Consider the following 24,258-nt stretch of genomic DNA (forward strand, 5'->3'; position numbering starts at 1 on the left):
CCATAGTTTTATAGTGCACCAAGTGAAAAAATACTTCTTACGATTTGTTTTAAAATTTCCGGTTGATGGAGTATCCCCTAGTCCTAGTGTTATCTGAAACAGTAAATAACTCTTCCCTAATTATCCGTTCCACCCCACTCATGATTTTATAAATCTCTATCATATTGCCTCTCATTTCTCTCTTTTCCAAGCTAAAGCACCCTAATCTGTTTACCCTTTCTCCATAAGGGAACATTTCCATCCCCTTTATCATTTTTGTCACTCTTCTACGCACCATTTCTATGTCCATTAAGTCTCCTTTGAGATGGGGCAACCAGAAGCTGGTCTTACAGTAGGTTGGATAATAAATTTGTGCTGCCGAAGATTGTTCTGATGGGGAGGCCAAAGACAACGCCGCCACATTCTGTTCCTTCAGTTGCGAGACTGTCTAATGCAACTTGTCTCCAAAGAGGTTGTCCCCTTTGCATGGCAGATCCACTAACTTCTCATGCACATCTTCACGTATGGTGCTGGCCCTCAGCCAGACCAGCAGACGAGTCGCTATGGCGGATATTGATGCGCATGACGACGTTTCAAACGACTCAAAGATGGTGCGGAGGAGATGGCGTAGCCCTTCTTCCATATCCAGAATTTGGTGGGGAAGTCCAGTTCTGGGGGAGCCCTCCTCAAATAGAGGCTTGATGGACTGAAGGCATTCATAAAGATTCTGCCTAATATAGAACCAGTGTTGCTGTATCTTCACGTTCAGCATGGCAGACTGGAAGGACCATTTCCTGAAGTTGTCTATGTAACGATTATCCTTCCCCGGAGGCGTGTTAGAGTGGAGCCTGGTCTTTTTCACCTTCTTCATGGCCGACTCCACTACGATGGAGGCATGAGAGAGCTCTGCTGTACTGCAGTATGGCGATTTCCTCATCCTAAATTTTAGATCCGTCTTCCTGGAATTGGCCAGACCCGAGAAAGGGGACTCCCAGGTTTTCTCCAGGACCTCATCCAGTACCCCATGGGAAGGCAGCACTGTCGGTTCAGCAACACTTTGAAAAATTTTTAGTATGCCCAGGACTTCTGCCCTAGGGTCTAGCAACTTTCTGTTTTCCACAATGAGTCGTGTCCCCACCTTCTCTATGAAATTAGGAGAGATCTTCTGGGCAGGAAAGAGGGTTCTGGCAGTTCCTCTTGTGGGTTGGATGGTAATCTGGTGGACAGACCTGGAGAGCTGGGGGGTGAGGCCTCAGAATGCGAACTCGGCTGTGGGGAGAACTGCGGTTGGGGCGATTTTCCTGCCCGCTGAATGATCTCCCTCTGCTGCTATGGAGGAGATTTGTGTTTGAGGGCCTTCTTCCAAAAAGGGACTTGCAGGTAGACGCTCCTGTCTGCGTGACTCCAGGGATCTGAAGAAATCCATTAGAACTGTGGAAATCTGGGACATTGCCTGTGCAGCCAGACGGCTTCCCAAGAAGTTGATGGAGCCACAGAAGTTGACAGACCCACAGACTCCCTCTCTGTTCCTTCCCCAATCCAGGGGTGGATCTGTGCTCTGAAGATGTGCAGGGCACTGTGACAAGCAATATATCCAAATCTGGTCCCCTGGGCTGTTGGTTCTGAGGGCCTACCTCCTGTGGTATCTTGGGACATTTGGCAAGAGGCTCCTGCAGTTGGGGGGGAGGCCATCCTCTTACGCCTGGACATGGATGAGATTTCAAAATGTCCGAGAAGGTGTAAGACATCTCTAAATCGGAATAGTCTGAGAGATTGTTCACATCCGAAAAACCCATCTCGTGGGTCTTGTTTTCGTTCCTGCACCTTTGCCTGCTTGGGCTGTTGTCTCTCATGCTAGGCCTTTGCACTCTGATGCCTCTGAGTCGATGTGGATGCCCCTTGCATTGGCTGTGTCACAGATCAATGCTTCGCGTGGTGGCTTTGCATCAATGCCTTGTCTGCCCGATTGTGAGCCGAACTGCGTGGCCTAGAAGGAGCACCCTTCGGCGTGTCTTGCTCTATCTCAATGCATCATGTGTTCGCAGACGCATGCGTCGCCAGCCTGGTCTTCGGCGCATGGGTCAATGCAAGCATAGATTCCTTTTGATGGTCAGCGCACTTCGCTGCCTGCGCCAGCTTAGATGCCTTCACGCTGTTGGCTGATGACGCTCCCGGGCCACGGACACATCATCCGACGCAGCACTGAGTTGAGGATCTTGGAGCGGAGCTAGCACTGAGGTGGAAAGCACCGTCTGGCTCTTGGTGGTCCCTATACCTTGTAGTCCCAGACAGGAGGCTCTAATATGTTTCCCTGGGCGGTCCACCTTCAGCCCGGGGGAAGAGTGGGAGGAGAGATGCTCCAAAAGGGAGCCAGCTCCCCCTTACTTGAGGCGTGTGATTTTCTGGGCGCTCTGTCTCTGGGCCCATGGTGAATTGCGACCACAGTCGCGGCATGCTGACTGGACGTGGCTGGGCCACAGACAGAGATAACAATAGTTATGTCCTACAGTGATAGACATCACTTTACCGCACTAGTGGTATTTGAAGCCAGGCGGTTTGGGGGGCCCATGGTAGCACTGAAAAGTGCTGTTTTAGTTTTCTGAGTGAAGAAAACTCTGAGGAGAAGTCTGGAGAAAAAAAGCTCCACATGCGAATGGCAGCGCAGAAGATACAAGACTGAGGATAAAATGGTGCTCAAGCATGCAGGAAGAAGTGCACAGCTGTACAGAGAAAAGTTCTATGATCGCTAAGAGAAGCTCTACCTCAGGACTACCGGAGGACGACCCAGACAACATGAGTAATTCAGCCCTGCTATCGACAGGAAAATCAAGAAATTCGTCAACAATTCAAAAGCTTCATCACCTTATGCCCTCATTTGATTCATAACCATCTAAAAATAGAGGACACTACTGGTCAAAAGAAAAAGGACATTTGGAAGTATTAATATTTTGTAATATTAATGTTGTAATTATATAGTGCTTCACAGACATTTGTCAAAAAAAATTGCATTAATGACAATTTATCCTCATTTCATCTTTCAGAAGGCTGAATGGCTGAACTGAACATGATGGAATTTAAGCTTGTGAAATTCAGGTTTACATAGATGCTCCAGGTGGATGTTTCAGGCAGCATAATTGCTTCCACCAGCAATGTAAAATAAGAGATTGTAAAATAGTAAACAGAATTCTTACCTTTGATTTGAGGCAATGTTTCTTCTACACCTCTCTCAAACTGAGAAACACTGACCCTCTTCTTTTTCTTTCGTGTCCTGCTGAGCCCAGTTGCAGCCCTTTGAGAAGGAGGTTCCAGCATATTCATTTCCAGTTTATCCAAGCTGAGAAAGGGAAAAACATGATATAAAAGAGAATTAGATCCATGCAAATAGAAGCTGCAATGTGAATGACTAATGTAATGTTGGAAACAGGATGCTGAGCTTGATAGACCCTCAGTTTGACCCAGTATGGCAACGCCTTATGTTCTTAATGAGACTACTTAATAATGGGCCAGATGGTCTTTTTCTGCCATCATATTTTTATAGCTGTGCGTCATTCCAAGGTGAAACATGTTACAAAAAAAAAAATTCATCTGGAAAATTGTGACAAACCTGATATGTCAATTGCAGCACACAAAATTCAACTTCACACTCTGGTCCCTGCACCTCAGGCAATGCTCACAATCCACAGAGGAGAGGCATTCCAGCCATTGCTCAATAGTGACATCTACTGGTTAGTTTACAGGAAAGGGGCTTTTTTTGTTTTAAACTGGGGAACAGAAGGCTATGAAGGCAGGCCTAAAAGCCTAAATGATTAAGAAGCAGCTACTGGGCAAAATCTGGAAAAAATAAAAGGAAAAATCAAGATTCATGCCTGAGTTATTCAAATTATGGTCTTATGCCTAGAAGTATTAAGCCAGAATTGAAAATACAAGTACATGAGCAAAAGATTCAGACCAAGCAACACTGTGCGAACAAGATAACTGTTACATAAGTAGAAGGTATGACAAGCAGACAATGTAATGTTAATTAACATTTAATATATTGCCCTTATTGATCAAAACTACAAAGAGACTTACAAATATAGCAAAGCTGCTTACCTGTAATATATATTCTCCATGACCAGCAGGAAGTAAATCCTCACATGTGAGTGAAACATGAATCTGTTATTTACTCTTTCAGGTAACAGAAGGACTAGCAGGTATTCCATGAAGTTAGCAAGTAGTACATTTAAAACAAAACTGAGACAATTATTTTCCATTCAATGCATAATTGAGTTCTGGAATTTATGGCCAGAGGATGTGGTTAGGACAATTAATGTAACTGGGTTTAAAAAAGGTTTGGATAAGCTCCTGAAGGAGAAGTCCATAAATTGCTAGTAATCAAGTTGACTTAGGGAATAGCTACTGCTATTACTGGCATTAGTAGCATGGAATCTAATGTTTGGGTACTTGCCAGGTACTTGTAACCTGGATTGGTCACTGTTGGAAACAGGATGTTGAGCTTGATGGCCCCTCAGTCTGAACCAGTATGACAGTTTTTTACATTCTTATCCAATGGACCTCGATATGGAAGTTTTATTTATTTAGATTTATATTCTGCCTCTTAGCCACTTCAAAGTGAATTACATTTAGGACAAAACAGAATGCATACTCTTCGATAGAAACACAGGCCAAATGACCCCATTACCCTCCTTTCAAATTGGCAACTCTAACATTCAACTGAAGAATAACACAAAGGACCTCGGAATTTGGATTGACTCCGAGCTAAACTTAAAAAAAAACATCGCAATGAAAACAAAAGATGGCTTCCATAAACTCCACATACTTAAACACCTCAAGCCTCTACTACACCAGCAAGATTTCAGAACTGTCCTGCAATCTCTCATCTTTACCAGCCTCGATTACTGTAACTCACTACTAATTGGACTTCCCAAATCTACCATAAAACCACTCCAATTGCTACAGAACGCTGCTGCCAGAGTTTTAACCGGCAAAAAAAAGTCAGAACACATAACCCCTGTTCTGAAGAGCCTTCACTGGCTACCGGTCGAACAAAGAATAAAGTTCAAAACCTTAACAATCCTACACAACGCGATTTACAGACCAGATAACACCATCCTCGATAACATGCTCCAAACACACAAACCGCAACGCACGACAAGAACCTCAAGCAAACTGCTTCTAGCCATACCCTCTCTTCCATCAGCTAAACACTCCAACACTAGGAATAGAGCCTTCTCCATTGCGGGACCAAAAGCATGGAATTCCCTACCTGACTACCTAAGTTCACACAGACATAAAATCCTTCAAAAAGGAACTCAAAACATGGATTTTCAGACAGACCTTCACAGATGATGTTGGCTAAGCATACATCAAACACACACACAAAAGACTCACTGACGTTACCCTGTTTTCATAGAATTTATGCATCAGCACTCGTTTATACCCCGATTAGGCAATATTTATACATAGACATGTTTAGCCTAAATTTTCTTCGATGTTTCCGTTACGTCTAGTTATCATGATACCCATTTATATTGTTCATTGTCTGTATCAAATGGTTACCAATTTAAATTGTTCTTTGTCTGTATCAAGTTGTTATACTGTAAACCGGAGTGAAGGCAGATTGCTATACTTCGGTATATAAAAGACTTAATAAATAAATAAATAAATAAAAATTTCTAGAAACTTTTTGAATGCTTGATTGAGCATGTGCTATATGATCTGCATCACCGCAGCTCGTGGGGCCACTTCAGTTCTTCCATAGTTATTTATTTTATAATGTGAAGAACCAACACCAAGAGGATGCAGGCTAATTTTTGGAGGACTTGCATGCTTCTGTCCTTAGAGAACACCTGCTACAAGTAAGCAACTTTCTTCATGTTCTCACATGTAGGGCTCTCAAGACAGCAGGATGAATTAGCCATTGTACGTGGGTGATGTCATTCAATGGCACTGTCATGGACCCAGCTCCCAGAACTCAGTAAAGACTTAACTGAGTATGATGTGCAGGTGTTCTTCTATAAACACCCTGCCTCATGAGCCCCTCAGTCTCTTCCAGAGTTTAGGCTTCAACAAGTAGTCAATTCTCCAGAGAGGCAAGCAGGTATTAAGAATAGCTAAATACAGAGAACCCTGTTTACAGGGAAGCAAACTTACTTTCTCCATTAACAAACAGGCATGAATTAGCCATTACTCATGGCAGTCCCAGGCTGAGGGTTGCACTGCAGAAGTACTTACTGAAAAACAACTCTGCCTCACCAGGTAGAGTGTGAACTACTGGCTGAACAGGCCAGGAAAGGGTGTAGATAGTACAATGGCTTTATTAATGTGAAATGCAGATACCACTTTTGAAGGAACTTGGAATGACTATGTAGAGCTACTTATTATGAAAAACTGAAGGTACAGTAACATAGTAAATGACAGCAGATAAAGACCAAATGGTCTATCCAGTATTGCTTATGGCAGTAACCACCACTCCATACAGGTTACCTCCATACCTTCTGTTAAGGGTACCCCCCTGTACAGGTTACTGTTCCATCATGAAGAAATGTTACACCTAAAATTAATATACATTACCCTATTTCTTCATTACCATCCTCTAGCCTCTAAAGATCTGCAGCAATTGGTATGATGAATATGAAACCAGAATTGGTAGTTCACTACTCTTCATGCCAAAGTTATAACCACAATAAACACCAAAGTTATGACCACAATAAACACCACTTTCCAGGTGAGAAACTTCAAGTCCACTGACTCGTGAGAGTCGAAAGGTGGTTTCAGGAGTTCAGTAGCACTACATTGAGATTACAAGGCACTGAAGGTTTATTGACCAGAGGCTTGAAATGCCACAGTTCTTTCATGAATCTTGATACCAGAGGGAGGAAAGAGATTGAAGCCCCTTCCAAGTGCAGGAGATATGCTGCAATGGCACAAAGATGAACTTTAACTGAAGAGGTGCTGAGGCCTGAGGACAAGAGGAAGAATAGATACTAATTAAAACAAGTCTCTCAAGCCAATGAGAAAGGGTCCAGCTGGCTGGTCCTACAAAAACAAAATAGAACACCTCTTCCATTTGAAGCTGTAAGGTCTTCTGGTTGAAGGTTTATTGATGGAAATCAGAACATCCTCTACCTTTTTGGGAAGGAGGAGACTACTGTACGATCAACAACCACACAATGAGGGCCAGCGATGGCAGGTTCAGATAGTAGAGCCTGCCTTTCTCCAGTGTGATAACAGACTCCCCTATGAGAATCAGAGACATTCCCAACAAAACCAAACTGACAAATGGATGAGATATAGATATCACACTTGCTATGGCCAGGCTGGTATTATAAGAAATATCCTCGTCTTGTCTTGAAGCACCTTCAGGACAGTCCTGGCAATGAGAGGAATCAATTGGTACATATAACGTAGACTGATGCTCCAGACTAGTACAAAAGTGTTGGGAGCAGATCTATAGCAGCTCGGATGCAGGGATCAGAACTTCAATATTTCTGTTGTCTTCTTAGGCAAATATATCAATCACTGGTTTTCCTCAGCGAGTGAACAGGTCATCTATGATTCTTTGATCCATGGACCAATCATGCAGTTGTTACACTCTACTAAGGTAGCCCACTTGTGTGTTCTAGATTCCCAGAAGATAGGTTGCCTGAAGATGGCTATTGTGATGACCTGCCCATGACTAGATTCAGAAGATCTATACCTCCTGGATTGTTCATATAGAAAATGACCACTAGATTATCCATCTGGATCAAGATTCTCTTTCCCAAAAGAAGGTATGAGAAATCCCTTAGAGCATAGCAGATGGCTCACAGCTCCAGATGGTTGATTTGTAAATAATTTTCCACTAATCCTTAGGTCCACGTCTTTCCAGTGTGCACCCCCTATCTCGGTGGAAGCCTCACAGTCACTTGATGTAGTGGAACAAACAATGATAGACCCATCTGTAAATTTCCAGTTTCCTCCACCACTGAAGGTTTGGTGGAATAAGGACCATTGGTTTGGAAGGCCCCATTAAAGGCCCTGCATGTGCAGATAAATCAGAGGAACCATATGCACTGCAGCAGATGTGGACCAAGTTTGCTAATGCTTGGTCTTGATGGAGAGAACCTTACCAGGCCTCTCAGCAATGCTACTCTTTTAACAGGGAGAAATGCTTTCTCCTGAAGCAAGTCTATCCAGGCTCCTATGAACTGAATTCTTTGAGATGGAATCAGGTTTGATTTGGCAAGGTTCACCAAGAAACCCAGGAACAGGAGGAGCCATATGGTCTTCAGAATTCATAAAGGGAATGGACCCATCACCAGCCAATCATCTGAGTATCAAAAGGCATTCTGTGAACACCTACAGGGCCGCAGAGAGGCTGAAGGGAAGCACCTTCTATTAGTAGCGTGTGCTCTTCAACACAAAACTAGGAACTTCCGATAGGCAAGGTGAACAGGGATGCATACATAAGCATCCTTCAGAACCAGAGCACATATCCAATTTCTCAATTGAATGAAAGGGAGAATCATATGGAGGGAGCTCATTTTCAACTTCTTTTGCACCAACAAAGTGTTCAGTAGGGATATGCATTCATTGGGCCATTTGTTTCAGCCATGCGCGAGTATCTCACAGTCAGAAGATATGAACCAAAAATTGATTTTACGCGTACATTTAGGTGTGCGCCCACATACCACTGGTTTTGTGCGCATACATTCCGATCGTGAGATATGAGCACACAGGCCAAAATAAATGAAATAAATGGATTTAAAAAAAAAAAAAAAAATCAATGAATGCACATCCCTAGTTTCAGTCTCTGCAAGTCCAATATAGGTCTTAGACCCCAGGACTTTTCAGGGGATCAAGAAATACAGGGACTAGAATCACCGTCCACATTCTAGACAGGGGATAATTTAGACCATCTTCTGCTGAAAAAGCAACTTCACTTCCACTTGGGCCAACTGAGAAGAGTCAGAGCTGAAGACTGAAGTTCATTAGGTCAGAGGAGGACGGGGAAAACATAAATGGTATCCATACACCACAATTTTCAGGACTCATCAGATTTTGGAGATATGTAGTCAAAGGACTGAACCCTTCCTCCCATAAGAGGGTTTGCGAGGTAGGTCTCAAAATTGTCACAAACTGGTCCCAGGCTTTGGCCAAGTCTGCTGCTGAGCCTTTGGTAGATGTCTTTCCCTCTTTTGAGCTTGAAGATAATAAAAGAGAGCAGATGGGGGCCCCCTGGAAATTCTTGTAGGAGACATTTAGGAAAAATACTGGTGTCAGGCAGGGGCCGATTGATCCCTTGCTGCAGCTGATAGTGGTAAAAAGGTGGGTGATGTTCTGTAAGTCACAGCCATTATCTCTTGAACTTTGTCGTCAAAGAAATTGTCCCCTGTGCAAGGCAACCCACAAGAAGATAATGCACATCCTCTCAGAGGCCACTCATTCACAGCCACACAAGCTGTCTCCTACAGAAGTGGCTGAAGTGTCAAAAGATTTGTAAGCAGAATGGATGAGGTGCTTCTCACATTACACTATGTCCTCCACTGCTCTGCAGAAGTCTGCCTGCTCTGGGTTTGTCAAAACCATTAGAGGTTTTAGTTTTTGCATGCATTCATGCAGATACAGCACTATAATAAAGCTGATGAGCTGTGATCCAGGAACTCAGCAAGAACCCCTGGAAAAACGTTTTTCCTCAAAAGGGTCTTCCCCAGGAGGCATGTTAAAGTGATCATGAGTGCGATTAGGAAATTTCAGCGTTGATTCAACTACTACAACTGGTGGGGAAGCTGAACAATCCAAAAATGAGGAAGCTTGGACCCTGTAATTTAAATCCAGCTTATGAGCCACTAGCAGGCATAATGATAGCATCTGCCACATTTTCATCTGTAGGTTCCAAAGAAACATGTGAACCAGGATAGCCGCAAAATCACTGGAGGCTGAAGGAAATGAAGAAGCTTGAAGACATCTGTTTTCTGGTCCTTTTCTTTGATGACACTGATGGACAATTTCTTTGCCAGCTTATATAAAAACCTGAAGTAGCAGAAATCTTCCAGAGAAGTATGCTGAAGCATAGGGGATCAGAAGGAATCCCCATATAATCTTCCTCCTTTCTTGACCATAGAAAAACATTAAGCTACATTCCCAAAGAGGATGAGAACAACTGAAGAGGAGACTTCTGCTATTCTGAGAGGGAAATATCTGGTAAGAACTCAGAATGGACAGAGTCTGCCTCATATGCCTTTCTGACTCATGAGGGGACTTCTAGATGAAGAGATATCACAACATGAGGACTCACTCCTAACTCTGGAAGCTCTTATGGAGAAACCCAGTGGTGTGGGACCTTGGGCATCCCAACTGTGTGGGAAAAATTCCTCCATTATGGACAGGAAATGTTCTAATTTCACTGTCTAGTCTCCAGGTCTTAAGGATACAAAGAAATTCTTAACTAGCTCCGACAGCTGAACCACCACAAAATGGGGAACTCTCTGCACAGGAGATGGAGGACAGACATGCCCTTCAGAAACCCAGATCAGTTCATCATCACTAGGGGCAGTTTGTATAGCCATGGAGGAACTCTGCACCATAGCAGCTGTGTCTACCATGACAATCTCTGAGACTATCCATGCCAGTTGTGTCAACACTTCTCTTCCAATGGCACCCTGGTCCATGGACAGTGCCAGCTGTGCCTCCCATTGTGCCCTAACCTCAGAAGCAGTACTCTTGGCATTATGCACCAAAGCATTCCACTCTGATACAACAATGTCTTAGCATATTATACTGAATGGGACTGTGCCTTAGATTGTGAGCTCTGTGCAGAAGGTCCAGGTAAAATAAATGGCTCTGCACCAAGGGAATCTTCCATGCCATGAAGGAGCCAGCACCAATAAAGCTATCTCCCACCATTATTTATTTAAAAGCTTTTTTAGACCGGTATTCATGGGTACATCATATCAGTTTACAGTGCAACTTGAACATAGTACAAAGAACAGGAAGTAATAAAATTTGGAGGGAGTAACATTTTGTTTAACAATGAACATGATTGGGGTACAGGGTGCAGGAGAAGAAACTTGGAGGGGGAAAGAGCAAGTGTTTATGGGGGGGGGGAGAGAAAGCTTGGTACAGTAGTGGGGGGTGTGGAGGGGTGCAGGTGGAATATATACATATTTAGGGCATACAAAAGGTTAGGGGAAGGAATATATAATGTACATAATTCAGGAGTGCAGAAAGAGGGAAGGCTACGGTGGGAAATAAAGAGAATAATTGAAGCAAGCACACCATGGCATCGAGGAGCGGCCTACTCAGGCAGAGCCCAGTAGCAACAGAGCCGACTTTTTCTTCACCTACAAGTTGGACCCTTGAGTTGTTAAGGCACTTCTTGGTACCTCATCCAGTGCCGCAGGTTTCCATACTACGTTCAACCACAGGCTTGAGGCAGATCCAGGAAACAGCGCCAAGGAGAGTTTGGAGAGTGAGCGAGATTGGGAGGATTCCAGTGTCTCAATGGAGAGGGTACCTGCCTTGACTCCCCAAGTCAAGAGACCAGCAATGCCTCATTCCTAGATGAGTGGCTCTGCTGATCATTCCCGCATCAAAGCTTGGGGCTCTTATCCACTTGCTCCTTCCTTAGGCCTCCATCTTCCAAGCAAGCTGCTGCTGCACCATAAAGGACATCGGACCATACTGCAGCAGTTGGAGGAGTAACGGATCAGGGCCCAGGCAGTGATAGTAGACATCTTGCACCCACATATATAGACCTTGGACATCTCCATGCTACTCTTTACATTTTTTTTTTATAGAAAAGTTCTATTTGAGCAGCTTCTGAGGCAGTGGCAAGAAAATAATAAAGCAATAAGGCAATAATAAGGCACAAGGCCAAAAACTGAAAAAAATTTAAGACAGAGACTGGGATAGATCCATGCGGTAGCTCTGACAAAAAGAATGAGGGTCTCATGAGGCAGTGTGCATGTATGGAACTCCCATGTATGTTCAATTAAGTTTTTACTAAGCTTTAACAGCTGGGTTCATGACTGCGCCATTGGATGATATCAAACATGTGTAACAGCTAATTCATGCCTGCTTGATGACCAAGAAATAGCCCAGTCCCATATCTGGATAGTTTCCGAATACAGGAAGTATGAGCCTGCTCCTCCCTGCTTGTTCAAATAGAGCAGAGCTACCTGATTTCCTAAGAAGGACAATTTTGTTATTCAACTGATTTCTGAAAGCCTTCAGAGCCTATCATATAACCCTTAGCTCTAGGAAATTTATCTGATAAAGGTTTTTCTGAGCAGACTATTAGCTCTAGGTGCAAATCTCCCCTACATGAGCTCAACAGTCCAGGTTGGACACATTTGTGGTTAAAACAATTTGTACTGGAGGAATTTGGAAAGAGATTCCATTGGTCAGATTTGATTGAAACAGCCACCAGGACAGAGTCCCTGAGTTGCTGGGTGATGCATTAGCTGTCCCATAGATCCTGAATGGCCTGAATACACTATGCCCTTACACTCCATTGGACCCACCTCATATAAAGACATAACAGGAGTGTAATGTGTACTGTTTATGCAATAAGGCCCTACATCTTCGACATGTCCCATGCTAATGTTTTCTGATTCCACTCTTGTCTCTTCTACTATGGAGATCAATGAGATGATCCTTTCCTCTGGAAAAACAGCTTTTGCCAGAGCTTCTATAAATTCCAATTGAGTTGATGGGTTCAATTTATGACTAACTCTAGCCAACACCGAGATGGTTTTGCTTACTGATTCTACACCACCTCCTTGAGATGTGCTCTTGACAAATCAGTTGTTCAGGTCAAGAAATGTGTGCCCCCTCAACCTGCCTAGGATGTGCAGCTACCAGTGCAAGACATTTCATAAACACATGCACAGCTGACGCTACCCTGAAGAACAGTACACAATATTAGAGGTGATATTTTCCAATTACAAATCTGAGATATTTCCTGTCACCTGTGAATCTCTGTAGGTGTAAGCTTCCTTTAGATTCAGTGACTACAGCCAGTCCCCTTTTTCAAGAAAAGGAATTAAGGTAACCAGGGAAATCATCTTAACTATTCCTTTTCAGGAATTTTTTAAAGCCCTCAGGTCTTGCATGAGATGCAGTCCACCTATTTTCTTTTGGATCAGAAAGTACTTAGAATAAAAACTGTCCTCTTTCTCTTGGTGGAACAGGTTCAATCAAATTGGCCTCTGAGAGGGAGGAGAGTTCTTTCTGTAGCAATTTCTAATATTGAGAAGCAGACCAAGAGCTTCATAACAAGCAATTTAGCAATTTTTCCAACAGATATAATCTGTATCCATTTTTTGCTGAGAATCCAAATTTTCAAGGTTATTCTGCATCAACAGTTTACATAAAACTGTAGGCCTTCCCTTGACAGAAGTCTCCAGTGTGAATACTGTGCCTTCATCAAGCCAATCAAAACTCTGTTTTGGCGGGATGTTGGCTGTAGCTTTGGGACCCTCTGCTGTCTGGAGTGAGGTCCCTGCTCTTGACATGGACAAGGAGGTAGAGAATAATATTGCCTCAGTGGATATAAAGGCTTCCTCAGCAACCCACTCAAATATCTCCTGGAGAAATTGGGTCTGGAGTGGCAGTGAAGAGGGTCTGAAGCAACAACAGTTTAATTTGAGCCATCTCTTCCTTGGCCTTTTTTCCCCACTATAAAGCACATTGGCAAGCCTTTCCTGGATATCTTGGTGGGGGCCAATACCCACATTGCAAAGACTTGCAATGCCATTTTGAAAACATTGAAGGTTGCCCAAACCATGCGTTTTCCACACTTCATACCTTTGCCCACTAGTAACTCCATAGTGTCACACTGCTCGTGAGGGAGATGCTGCAACAACCCCTTCACGTGTTTTGGGATTTTTGCATGTACTGGCTCATAAAGAGCTATGAAGAAGCTATGCTGGCATTGAGCATAGCTCCCTAGTAATCCTTCCTCCTAATTAGGATACAGAAATTCTTCCCTAGGAATACAGACGAATAGGTTTTAGATGTCTTGGCCTTCTCGAAAGCTGATCTGACCACAACTGACTGATGAGGCAGTTGCTGATTTTAAACACGGGAAGCCTTCTGGACTTAATTATATTGCATCTACCTTCATATTTACTGGAGAAACGCATTTCATCTGGATCTCCTGAAGAATCTTGTGAATGGGAGCTACCACAAAATTCTTGGAGGGGGGGGGGGGATCCAAGAACTGGAGGATGTCAAGAATTTTTGCCCTGGATGACAACTTCTGCAAATCAAATGGAATGGCATCCACCACTCTCTTTACAAAGTCGGCATAAGAGAGGTCCTATAAAGGTCTCCTCCTTTCCTGTGGAGGAAAGGGGTCCAAGGGGAAATTTCTTGATCTGTCCTGATCAGAGAAGAGCCCAGATCCAAAACCAGAAGGGTAGTTTCATAGTGTGGGCTGAGGAGACAAAGCCTCAGTGAAGACAACTCTTGTCTGTTAAGGTCTAAAACCCAATGAACTACTGTGTCTTGGAAAAGCTTCTTCACACGATGCAATGGAAATTAACAACACATACAAACATACATAGAACCATAGAAATGACGGCAGAAGAAGACCAAACGGCCCATCCAGTCTGCCCAGCAAGCTTTCGCACTTTTTTTTTCTCATACTTATCTGTTATTCTTGGCCCTTAGTAACCTTTTGGTTCTATTTCCCTTCCACCCCTGCCATTAATGTAGAGAGCAGTGTTGGAACTGCATCTAAGTGAATATCTAGCTTAATTAGTTAGGGGTAGTAACTGCCGCAATAAGCAAACTACACCCATGCTTATTTGTTTACCCAGACTATGTAATTCAGTCCTTGTTGGTTGTTGTCTGTATATAGATCCACTTTTTTTCTTTCCCCCTGCCATTGAAGCAGAGAGCTGTGCTGGATATGCATTGAAAGTGAAGTATCAGGCTTATTAGGTTTGGGGTAGTAACCGACGTAACAAGCAAGCTACTCCCCGCTTTTTTTGTAAATGGAAATCCTTTTTTCCACATTGCTCTAAGCTTCAATGGCAAGAGGTAATGTTGGAGTCGCATTAACCGTGTCTATGTTTACTGAATAAGGGTATTATCTCCAGGTAATAGCCTTCATTCCTGCAAGCCACCCACTCTTCATTCACATCCTCTAGACTTTATGGATCCACAGTGTTTATCCCATGCCTCTGAAGTCCTTCACAGTTCTGGTCTTCACCATTTCCTCCGGAAGGGCATTCCAGGCGTCCACCACCTTCTCCGTGAAGAAATACTTCCTGACATTGGTTCTGAATCTTCCTCCCTGTAGTTTTAAATCGTGACCCCTGGTTCTGCTGATTTTTTTTTCCCCGACAGAAGAGGTTTGTTGTTAACTTTGGATCATTAAAACCTTTCAAGTATCTGAAAGTCTGTATCATATCTCCCCTACTCCTCCTTTCCTCCAGGGTGTACATATTTAGATTCTTCAATCTCTCCTCATAAGACATTCTATGAAGACCATCCACCTTTTTGGTCGCCCTTCTCTGGACCACCTCCATCCTGTCTCTGTCCCTTTGGAGATACAGTCTCCAGAACTGAGCACAGTACTCCAGGTGAGGCCTCACCAAGGACCTGTAGAAGGGGATTATCACTTCCCTTTTCTTACTCGATATTCCTCTCTCTATGCAGCCCAGCTATCGCCTTGTCACATTGTTTCGCCGACTTCAGATCATTAGATATAAGAACATAAGACAATATCACCCCTAGGTTTCTCTCCTGCTCAGTGCATATCAGCCCTTCACCCCACCATCGAATACAGCTCTTTCGTATTTCCACACCCCATATGCATGACTCTACACTTCTGGGGATTGAATCTCAGCTGCCATATCTTCGTCCACTCTTCCAGCTTCCTTAAATCCCTTCTCATTCTTTCCACTCCTTCCAGCGGGTCCACTCTGTTGCAGATCTTAGTGTCATCTGCAAACAGACAAACCTTACCTTCTAACTCGTCTGCTATGTCGCTCACATAGATATTGAATAGGACCGGTCCCCAACACCGATCCTTGCGGCACTCCGCTTAACACTGCTCTCTCTTCAGAGTAAGTTCCATTTATCATCACACATTGTCGTCTGTCCATCAACCAGTTTGCAACCCAGGCCACCACCTCAGCACTCACTCTTAAGCTTCTCATTTTATTCACCAGCCTTCTGTGCGGGACCATATCAAAAGCCTTGCTGAAATCCAAGTAGATGACATCGAGCGTTCTTCCTTGATCCAATTCCCTAGTCACCCAGTTGAAAAAGTCAATCAGAATTGTCTGACAGGATCTTCCCCTGGTGAATCCATGCCGCCCCTGGTCCAGCAATTCTTCAGACTGTATATAGTTCATTATTCTTTCTTTCAGCAGTGACTCCATCACTTTTCCCACCACCGAGGTGAGGCTAACCGGCCTGTAGTTTCCAGCCTCCTCTCTGCTCCCATTCTTGTGAAGTGGGACCACCACCGCTCTTCTCCAATCACTCGGCACCACTCCCGTTTCTAGGGATCTATTGAACAAGTCACGCAGTGAACCCGCCAGCACATCTCTGAGCTCCCTCAGTATCCTGGGATGAACCTCATCAGGCCCCATGGCTTTGTCCACTTTCAGTTTTCCCAGCTCTTCCCACACATTCTCCACTGTAAACGGAGTTACATCTACTCCATTCCCCTCCAATTTCTTGTTAACTAGCCATGGTCCTTCTCCTAGGTCCTCTTTAGTGAACACTGAACTGAAGTATTCATTTAGTATTTCTGCCATTTCTTCATCTCTCTCTACACATTGATCCTTTTCACCTTTCAGTTTCACTATACCACTTTGAACTTTTCTCCTTTCTCTGATGTATCTGAAAAATGTTGTCACTTCTCTTTACCTCTTTGGCAATCCTTTCTTCTGCTTGACTTTTTGCAGTCTTGATTACTTTCTTCATCTCCCTCAGTTGTACCATATATTCTTCTTTGTGCTCCTCCCTTTGGGATCCTTTATATTTCTTGAATGCTGTTCTTTTAGCTTTTATTTTGTCAGCCACCTCCTTTGAGAACCATATAGGTTTCATTTTTCTTTTGCTTTTCTTTACTTTTCTAACATATAGATTGGTTGCCTTGATAATTGCTCCTTTTAGTTTGGTCCACTGTTGATCCACATCTCTCTTTTTCTCCCAGTCTTTTAGTTCTTCCTCCAGGTACTTCCCCATTTCATCAAAGTCCGTGTTTTTGACCAGCAAAACTCGGGTCTTAATGCGTCTTCTCCGTATCCTTTGTGTAATATGAAACCATACTGTTTGATGATCACTGGTGCTGAGATGGGCGCCCACCTGGACATCAGAGACATTATCTCCATTAGTGAGCACTAAATAGAGTATAGCACCCTCTCTCGTGGGTTTCATGACCATTTGTTTGAACAAAGCCCCTTGCAGGGCATCCACTATTTCTCTACTATTGTTAGATTCAGCAGAAGGGATTCTCCAGTCTACATCCGGCAGACTAAAATCTCCAACGATCACCACTTCTCCCTTCTTTCCCATCTTTTGGATGTCTTCAACTAAATCTATGTCATGCTCTTCCTTTTGATTTGGAGGCCTGTAAACCACTCCAATATAAATGGATGCCCCATCATCTTTTTTTAGGTCGGCCCATAGTGCTTCTTCATTGTCCCATCTTCCTTGCAGCTCAGATGCTTGGATATTGTTTCTGACATAAAGAGCCACTCCTCCCCCTTTCCTATCCTCTCTGTCCTTCCTTAACAAGTTATAGCCCTGTATGGCCGTATCCCAATCATGAGATTGCATGAACCATGTCTCCGCGACAGCAACATCATCCAAGTCTGCCTCCACCATTAGGGCTTGCAGATCTGGGATTTTATTGCCCAAACTACGAGTATTTGTGCTCATAGCTTTCCAGCTTTTCTTGTTCAGGTTAATGCTTTTCCTGGACCCCTTTTGTGACTTTAGTTGAGTTTTGTTATTCACTTCACCCTTTCCCTTTGCAATTGTGCAAGGGAAAAGATTAGTGCCTCTGATGACAGAGTCATCGAGCGCAATGAGCTTTTTCCTTTTGTTACTGATCTGGAATTTCTGTATGCATTGGGTTTCTTCTCTCTTCTCAGATAACACTTTAATCATTTTCTCAAGAACTTCTTCAGTATTTAATACAGAGAAGGCTTTTTTTTTTTACTTGTTGCACTTGATACAGTGTGTGTACAGTGTGTACAGAACCCACTGTAATCCTGTTTTTTTAGTTCCTTAATGCCCTGTGTGAGTGGGGGGGGGGGTAGACTTGTGGGCTGCACAGCTGTCAAGAACAGGTGCCTGTAGGTCACAGGTCTTATCCTACCTGAGCTCACTGTATCTCTTTTTTCTTGACTTTTGGTTTTTCTGTGGTAATGGGGAATTAATTCCTAAATAATGTAAAGTGGGTGAGACTTTCTTTATTGAAGCTAATTCAGCTGTAACTTCAGCCAGCTCCTTTTTCAAGGAAGAGAATTCTGCACAAATTGGGCAAGCCCTAAGTTTCCAGATGATTTCCCTCAGAATAAAGTCTCCACAATAGCTACATTGGATAGTCCTCATTCTAGTAATTTATTTGATGCTTAACAGCTAAGGAAATACCAATTTATTAATTTATTATCTTGCTGCCAAATATGAATTTAGACAGACTATATCAGAAAAACAAACCTAGGAGTGGGTGGGCAGAGGGGTAGGGTGGGAGGGAGTTACACAGTTAAACCTTGGTCAAGCTGGTTTAAGCAGGACACTTTCTGGAACTTACTTGTCCTTCGCTATTAAATGATTCCACAGCACTTTATGCTCCAAAATTAGTATCTAAACAGAAATTAACAGTGACAGCTAAATTAAGTAAGAGAGGGATACTAATTAAAATGGTGGAATGGTGCAGTATTACCAGATGCCAGTGCTCTTCCGGATACTCCAAGAGTCTCCAGCAAAGGTTGGAAAAATCAGCTGAAAGGCTATCAATGCATCGATACTCAATATTTTTCGGTCCTTCGCTTCATGGATCCAACTCTCCAGTTTCTCCTCAAAAATAGATTATGCCAAGACCATCTGGGCAGCAATAATAATATTAGGATAAGCTGCCCTCTCTCTATGGGAACACTTCAGGGGAGTCAAATTAGCAGCCAGAATTTCCCTTCTTCCGATGTCATGCACCATCATCGGAGATCCTTTATGCCAAAACGGAAGAATAACCCTTCACTTTTTTTTTTGGATGGGATGAGCTGGACCATCTCCCTGGTCCTTATGGGTACCCGATGTCAAGAAAGATCAATATCCTCTCAATATTAATGCACCACTAGTGCTTAGTGTGTCTCCTGGGACCATCGATGCCTCTGAGGTCAATGGGTTTGACTTCTCTCTCAAAAAAGCTTTTCCAACAGCTATGACAGGGGTTACCCTTCCATATATGTAATACCCCGAGATGTCATGCTTCTACCCCCATCCCCCCAAACAAAGCACACATCTATCACGTGGATCTGTGACAGACATGGTGCATGATCACCAGAGCACTTTTTTGAAAGTGCTGGCCTTCTTCGCTTTCTGGAACATAGGCCAAAAATCAAGGCAAAATCAAACTGCTTGATATTACCAAAAACCCAACCAAATCTGCCCCAATGTTGGTATAACTGGCAGCCGATGAAAAAAAAACAAAACAAAACTTGAAGTGCTCGATAAAACCTAACAAGTGAAGCTAAGGCACGGAATCGAGAATCACAAGGCTTCATGTGATAAAGGTAAAATTGCTTCTATCCTAATAATTTCCTTTCCTTTAATACAATCAGACCAGTCGAGACCAGTGGGTTATGCACGCCAACCAGCAGACAAACAGATCATCAAGCTCGCTGAAGTCACTCCTTATATGCAACTGTGCTGAAACCAGCCTGCCAAGATTCCTATAACAAGCGAACTATGGATAACTATCACAAATAAACAAGGTAAACATATTGCCATTTTTTTCATTTTCTTTTTTTTAACCAGTGGAATTCCAGAAATGAAGGAAAAGCTTCTGAACAGTAGAAAATGAAATCACTCACTTGTAGTGATGCATAGGCACTCACGATGTTTTCAGACTCCGCTTACTTGCCTGCAAAGACATCTCCTGTAATGCAGAGTATGAATCAAGACACTGAAGATACCGGCAGCATGACTGTATTCAAGAAAAGGAAATTATCAGGTAAGAAATAATTTCACCTTCCTCTTCATCTAATCAGACCAGACTAGATGAGTAGGATGTACCCAAGCTACTCCCTTATAGGGTGGAATGCTGCCCAAGCCCCCCTCAAAACACTGAGGCAAAGAAGGTCTCCTCTCTAACGCTGACCTCCAGGAGGTAATACTTAATGAAAGCATGCAAGACCAAGGTGCAAAGTTGATTGTTCACCAAGAGAACAATCAACTCTGCCCATAAAGACACCCGTGCCTTCATGGAACAAGCACATACCCGCTTTGGTAACGAAACACTTGAGTCCACATAAGCTGCCATAATAACCTCCTTAATCCATCGAGCCACCAGAGTTCCAAAGGCCACTTCTCCAATTCGTACTCCACTGTACAAGAGAAAAAAATGATTTGCCTTTCTAAACACACTTGTGGCCTTGAGATGATCATAAAAGACATCTCCGCACATCCAAAGGACAAAGAAAGATGTAGTACTTGCCATCTATCAGTTTACTACATGAAGTAAAGAGACTGACTGCTGGAGATGGAATTCCAAAACATACTTGGAAGGAACAAATGGGTCCCTACCATAATACACCTGTAGTTCAGATATCCTCCAGTCTGAACAAACAGCAACCAGGTTAAGCAGCCGAAACAAGACAGACTTCCAAGGCATGAACCAAGATCCAACCAAGAAGGCCAAAATGAAACTCAGATCTCAAAGAGGGACCGAAATTCGAAGCAGAGGCCTAATATGCTGTATGCCCCTCAAGAAACAAGATACATAAGGACGAGAAGTCAAGAGTTCTATCCTGAACACACCGCCTATAGCAAGAGAAAGAGCGCCGCCTGCACTCTGTATGTTAACCAAGCCCTTAAAAAGGGCTTCCTGCAAAAAAATCCCAAATGTACGTAATTAACTCGGTCCAGGAGTACACTAACGCCCGATGCACCAATCCTCAAACACTTTCCATATGTGAACCTAAGCCAGGGAATGGAAAAATTCCTAGCCTTCAGGAGAGAAGCCACCACAGCGTGAGAAAAACCTGTCTTCACTAAAATGCACACCTTCAATGGCCAAATCATAAAGCAAATTCGATCTGCTGGAAGAGAGGAGAACAAACCCTTAAAGCACTCAGCCTCACAGAAAACTCCTGAAGATCCCCTGGCTACTTGTCTCATGGAAAATCATCGAGGAGTATCACTAATACTTGCATTTTCCCCTCCCCTCCACTCCACAGGATCCAACATAGCTGCCTGCAAAGCAAGAAGCTCCGACCAAAATTTAGCTTTTTCAGCTGCATCCAGCAACTCAGGCCCCACCGGAGCGCAGTCTTCCTCACTTCCAGAGCTACTGACAGTTGCACACATGCTGCAGTCCAGCCATGCTCCCAAAATGCACCTTACTTAGGCCACAACTGGAGCAGGATGCAGGCTTTTTTTTCCCCCCCACAATCTGCAACAATATCCATGTTTGTGCCAATTCACTTTTCTTGCTTCCCTGAACCTTCAAGAATGCTGCCGACCCCAGGAACTAATCCTGATTATCCTCTGCCATGGCTAGCCCTACTCCCTTCCATCTTGCAGAACTGTTTAGTCTCAAGAGGCAGCAGTCCAATACAGCCAGACATGTCCAAGCAGAAAAAGGAAGTTTTAAAATTACTCCCAGAGTAAAGATAAAATACCCCCAGAAGAATTTGTCCTGAAGCGGCAGCCACAAAGGCATCCATGATCTGCCCCCCCCCCCCCCCCCGCCGGGTGTTAGAGAAGGCAGTCCGAGCTGCTTTGCAGAGTAGTTTTAAGATGGCCACTGATACCTCACATCCAGTATCTGGAGTCCAGTAGGGTCAGCCTCTATTGCATTGTCATCAAATGTGAATCCTCCTGCCAAAACGAATTTACAGTTGCGACAGCACCCCCATAATCATCTCTCCCCTGATGGCCCCTCTTTATTTTTCTCACTCTGCTGGCAACACCATTACTTCCTAAGGCAAGGCCAATGGTCTGCAAATGCTTCCCAAGACTGGGTACTCACTCAAGCTCCATTCAATGTAGCCACCGACAGTTCTCTTTTCCACACATTGTGGAGGCCGGCTCCTGCACTGCAGCAGTCCTCCAACCACTGAAACAGCCAGTACACTTTTTTTTTTTTTTTTTTTAAATCATTTTAAGGAGATACAAGAACTAGGTGACCCCAAAAAATGATTTGTGGGGGGGGGGGGGGGGGAGAATAGCTGCTATAAGTTCTCCTGTAAGCCCCCTGGTCCTGGATTGCACCACTGAGCAAGAGCATCAGACTCTCTCCTCAGAGTAGAACTTCCCAAAATTTAGCCAAGGACCCCACTCTACCGAAGGAAGGAGATCAAGCTTATGCACCTCAAGTGCACCTTGCTAGATTTCTGTTCAGCCACAGTCCACAGCATGGACGCTTGCCTACCATCTGCTGCAGAAAGAGAATACTGGCAAGCTGGAGTCAGCATGGATGTATATAAGGAGTGAAGACAGCAAGCCTGTAGATCTCTGCTGGTTGGCTTGAATAAGCCACTGGTCTGGACTGGTTTGACTGAATGAAGAGGAAGATAAAATTAGAGGAATTGTTCCTCACTGACAAAGCAAAAAGCCACAACCATGGGGGGCTCCATGGAAAAACAAAAGACTGAGGTAGTGATGTGGTCATACAGCACATACTCAATTGAGCATGCTAAAAAAGTTTCCAGAAACTTTTGAGTCAATTTTCTGGACCAGGTTCTGTCATATGACATCAACATATGAACTTAACACCCTGCTTGTCCTTGGAGAACTAGAGTAAGTAATCAAATGTTTGCTAATCTGAAGGGGAACAGAAGATAAAAAGTGTGTGTTTAAGCATGTGGAAAGCACTGAGCACAGCCCAATTATTTGACATGGCCATAAGAGAATGTAACCCTCACATTTCTGTAACAAATTACTACAAAAAAAAAGTGCTTACCCTAAAAGAGTATTCTTAACAGCAGGCTCTTCTTCAATCTGCTCATGTCTTCCAACCTGAGGTTTTTCTATAACCAGCATAGAAACCTCACTTTCTGTCACAAGATTGAGAAAAATAGAATTAACAATCAGATTTTCCTTATAACTCTTATAATGAATGTAGCTAGACTGTTATAAGGTTCCGCAGATGAATGCTTGATATACAAGGCCACATAACTAAATATTTTTTGATTACAAAAAAGGCACCACACAACCACTTACAATTTTTATTACTACTGTCTGCATTTTATATAATTGCCTTTTTAATGCAAATCTTTATCCAGAAACTATCAAAGGGAAAACAAATATGTATGTTTTTGCCTACTCTCCAAAGCAATAAAACAGCTTATGAAATAGCTGTGTGTGTGTACGTGTTTTGGATCTAAACATATGCATGGACTGCAAATGCATGTATCAAAGTGGGTTCTTTAAGTTCTTGTTTGAACTTGTCTTCTATAGTATGTTTCTGGCAGATCATCCTGCCATAAACGCCAATATTTATGGTTTATCTTAATTACTTATATTTCACTTTTTAAATTGACTTTTTGGAGTCTTAAAATTGTTGTGGAGTATGAAGTTATTGTGATAAACTAGAGTTTTTTATATCAAATTTAGAATTTGTTCTAACCTGGACCATGCTGCCAATTGCCATCTAACAGACCGATACAGTACAGTGCGCTCCGACGGAGCGCACTGTTAACCTGCCCTTGGACACGCGTTTTCCCTTACCTCTTATTCAGTAAGGGGCGGAAAACCCGCGTCCAACCCGCGGAACCTAATAGCGCCCTCAACATGCAAATGCATGTTGATGGCCCTATTAGGTATTCCCACGCGATACAGAAAGTAAAATGTGCAGCCAAGCCGCACATTTTACTTTAAGAAATTAGCACCTACCCAAAGGTAGGCGCTAGTTTTCTGCCGGCACCGGGAAAGTGCACAGAAAAGCAGTAAAAGAAAAGCAGTAAAAACTGTTTTTCTGTGCACCCTCCGACTTAATATCATGGCAATATTAAGTTGGAGGTCCCAAAGGGTAAAAGAAGTAAAAAAGAAAAAAAAAATTTTTTTTAATGGGCCTGCGGCTGTCGGGTCGAAAACCAGACGCTC

The 24,258-nt window shown here is 43.3% G+C and overlaps 1 protein-coding gene across 1 annotated transcript in view; it reads right to left on the minus strand.

Annotated features, from left to right (window-relative positions):
* CENPT (centromere protein T) overlaps positions 1-24,258 on the minus strand; it is a 170,123-nt gene that overhangs the window by 97,080 nt on the left and 48,785 nt on the right. Inside the window, exons 5-6 of the mRNA XM_029608822.1 lie at positions 23,117-23,210; positions 3,171-3,313 (exon numbers count right to left, since the gene is read on the minus strand). Of these exons, the coding sequence (XP_029464682.1) occupies positions 3,171-3,313; positions 23,117-23,210 (237 nt within the window). The remainder of the gene's footprint in view (positions 1-3,170; positions 3,314-23,116; positions 23,211-24,258) is intronic.

This window comes from Rhinatrema bivittatum, chromosome 7, assembly GCF_901001135.1.
Source record: "Rhinatrema bivittatum chromosome 7, aRhiBiv1.1, whole genome shotgun sequence".
Lineage (NCBI taxonomy): Eukaryota > Metazoa > Chordata > Amphibia > Gymnophiona > Rhinatrematidae > Rhinatrema > Rhinatrema bivittatum.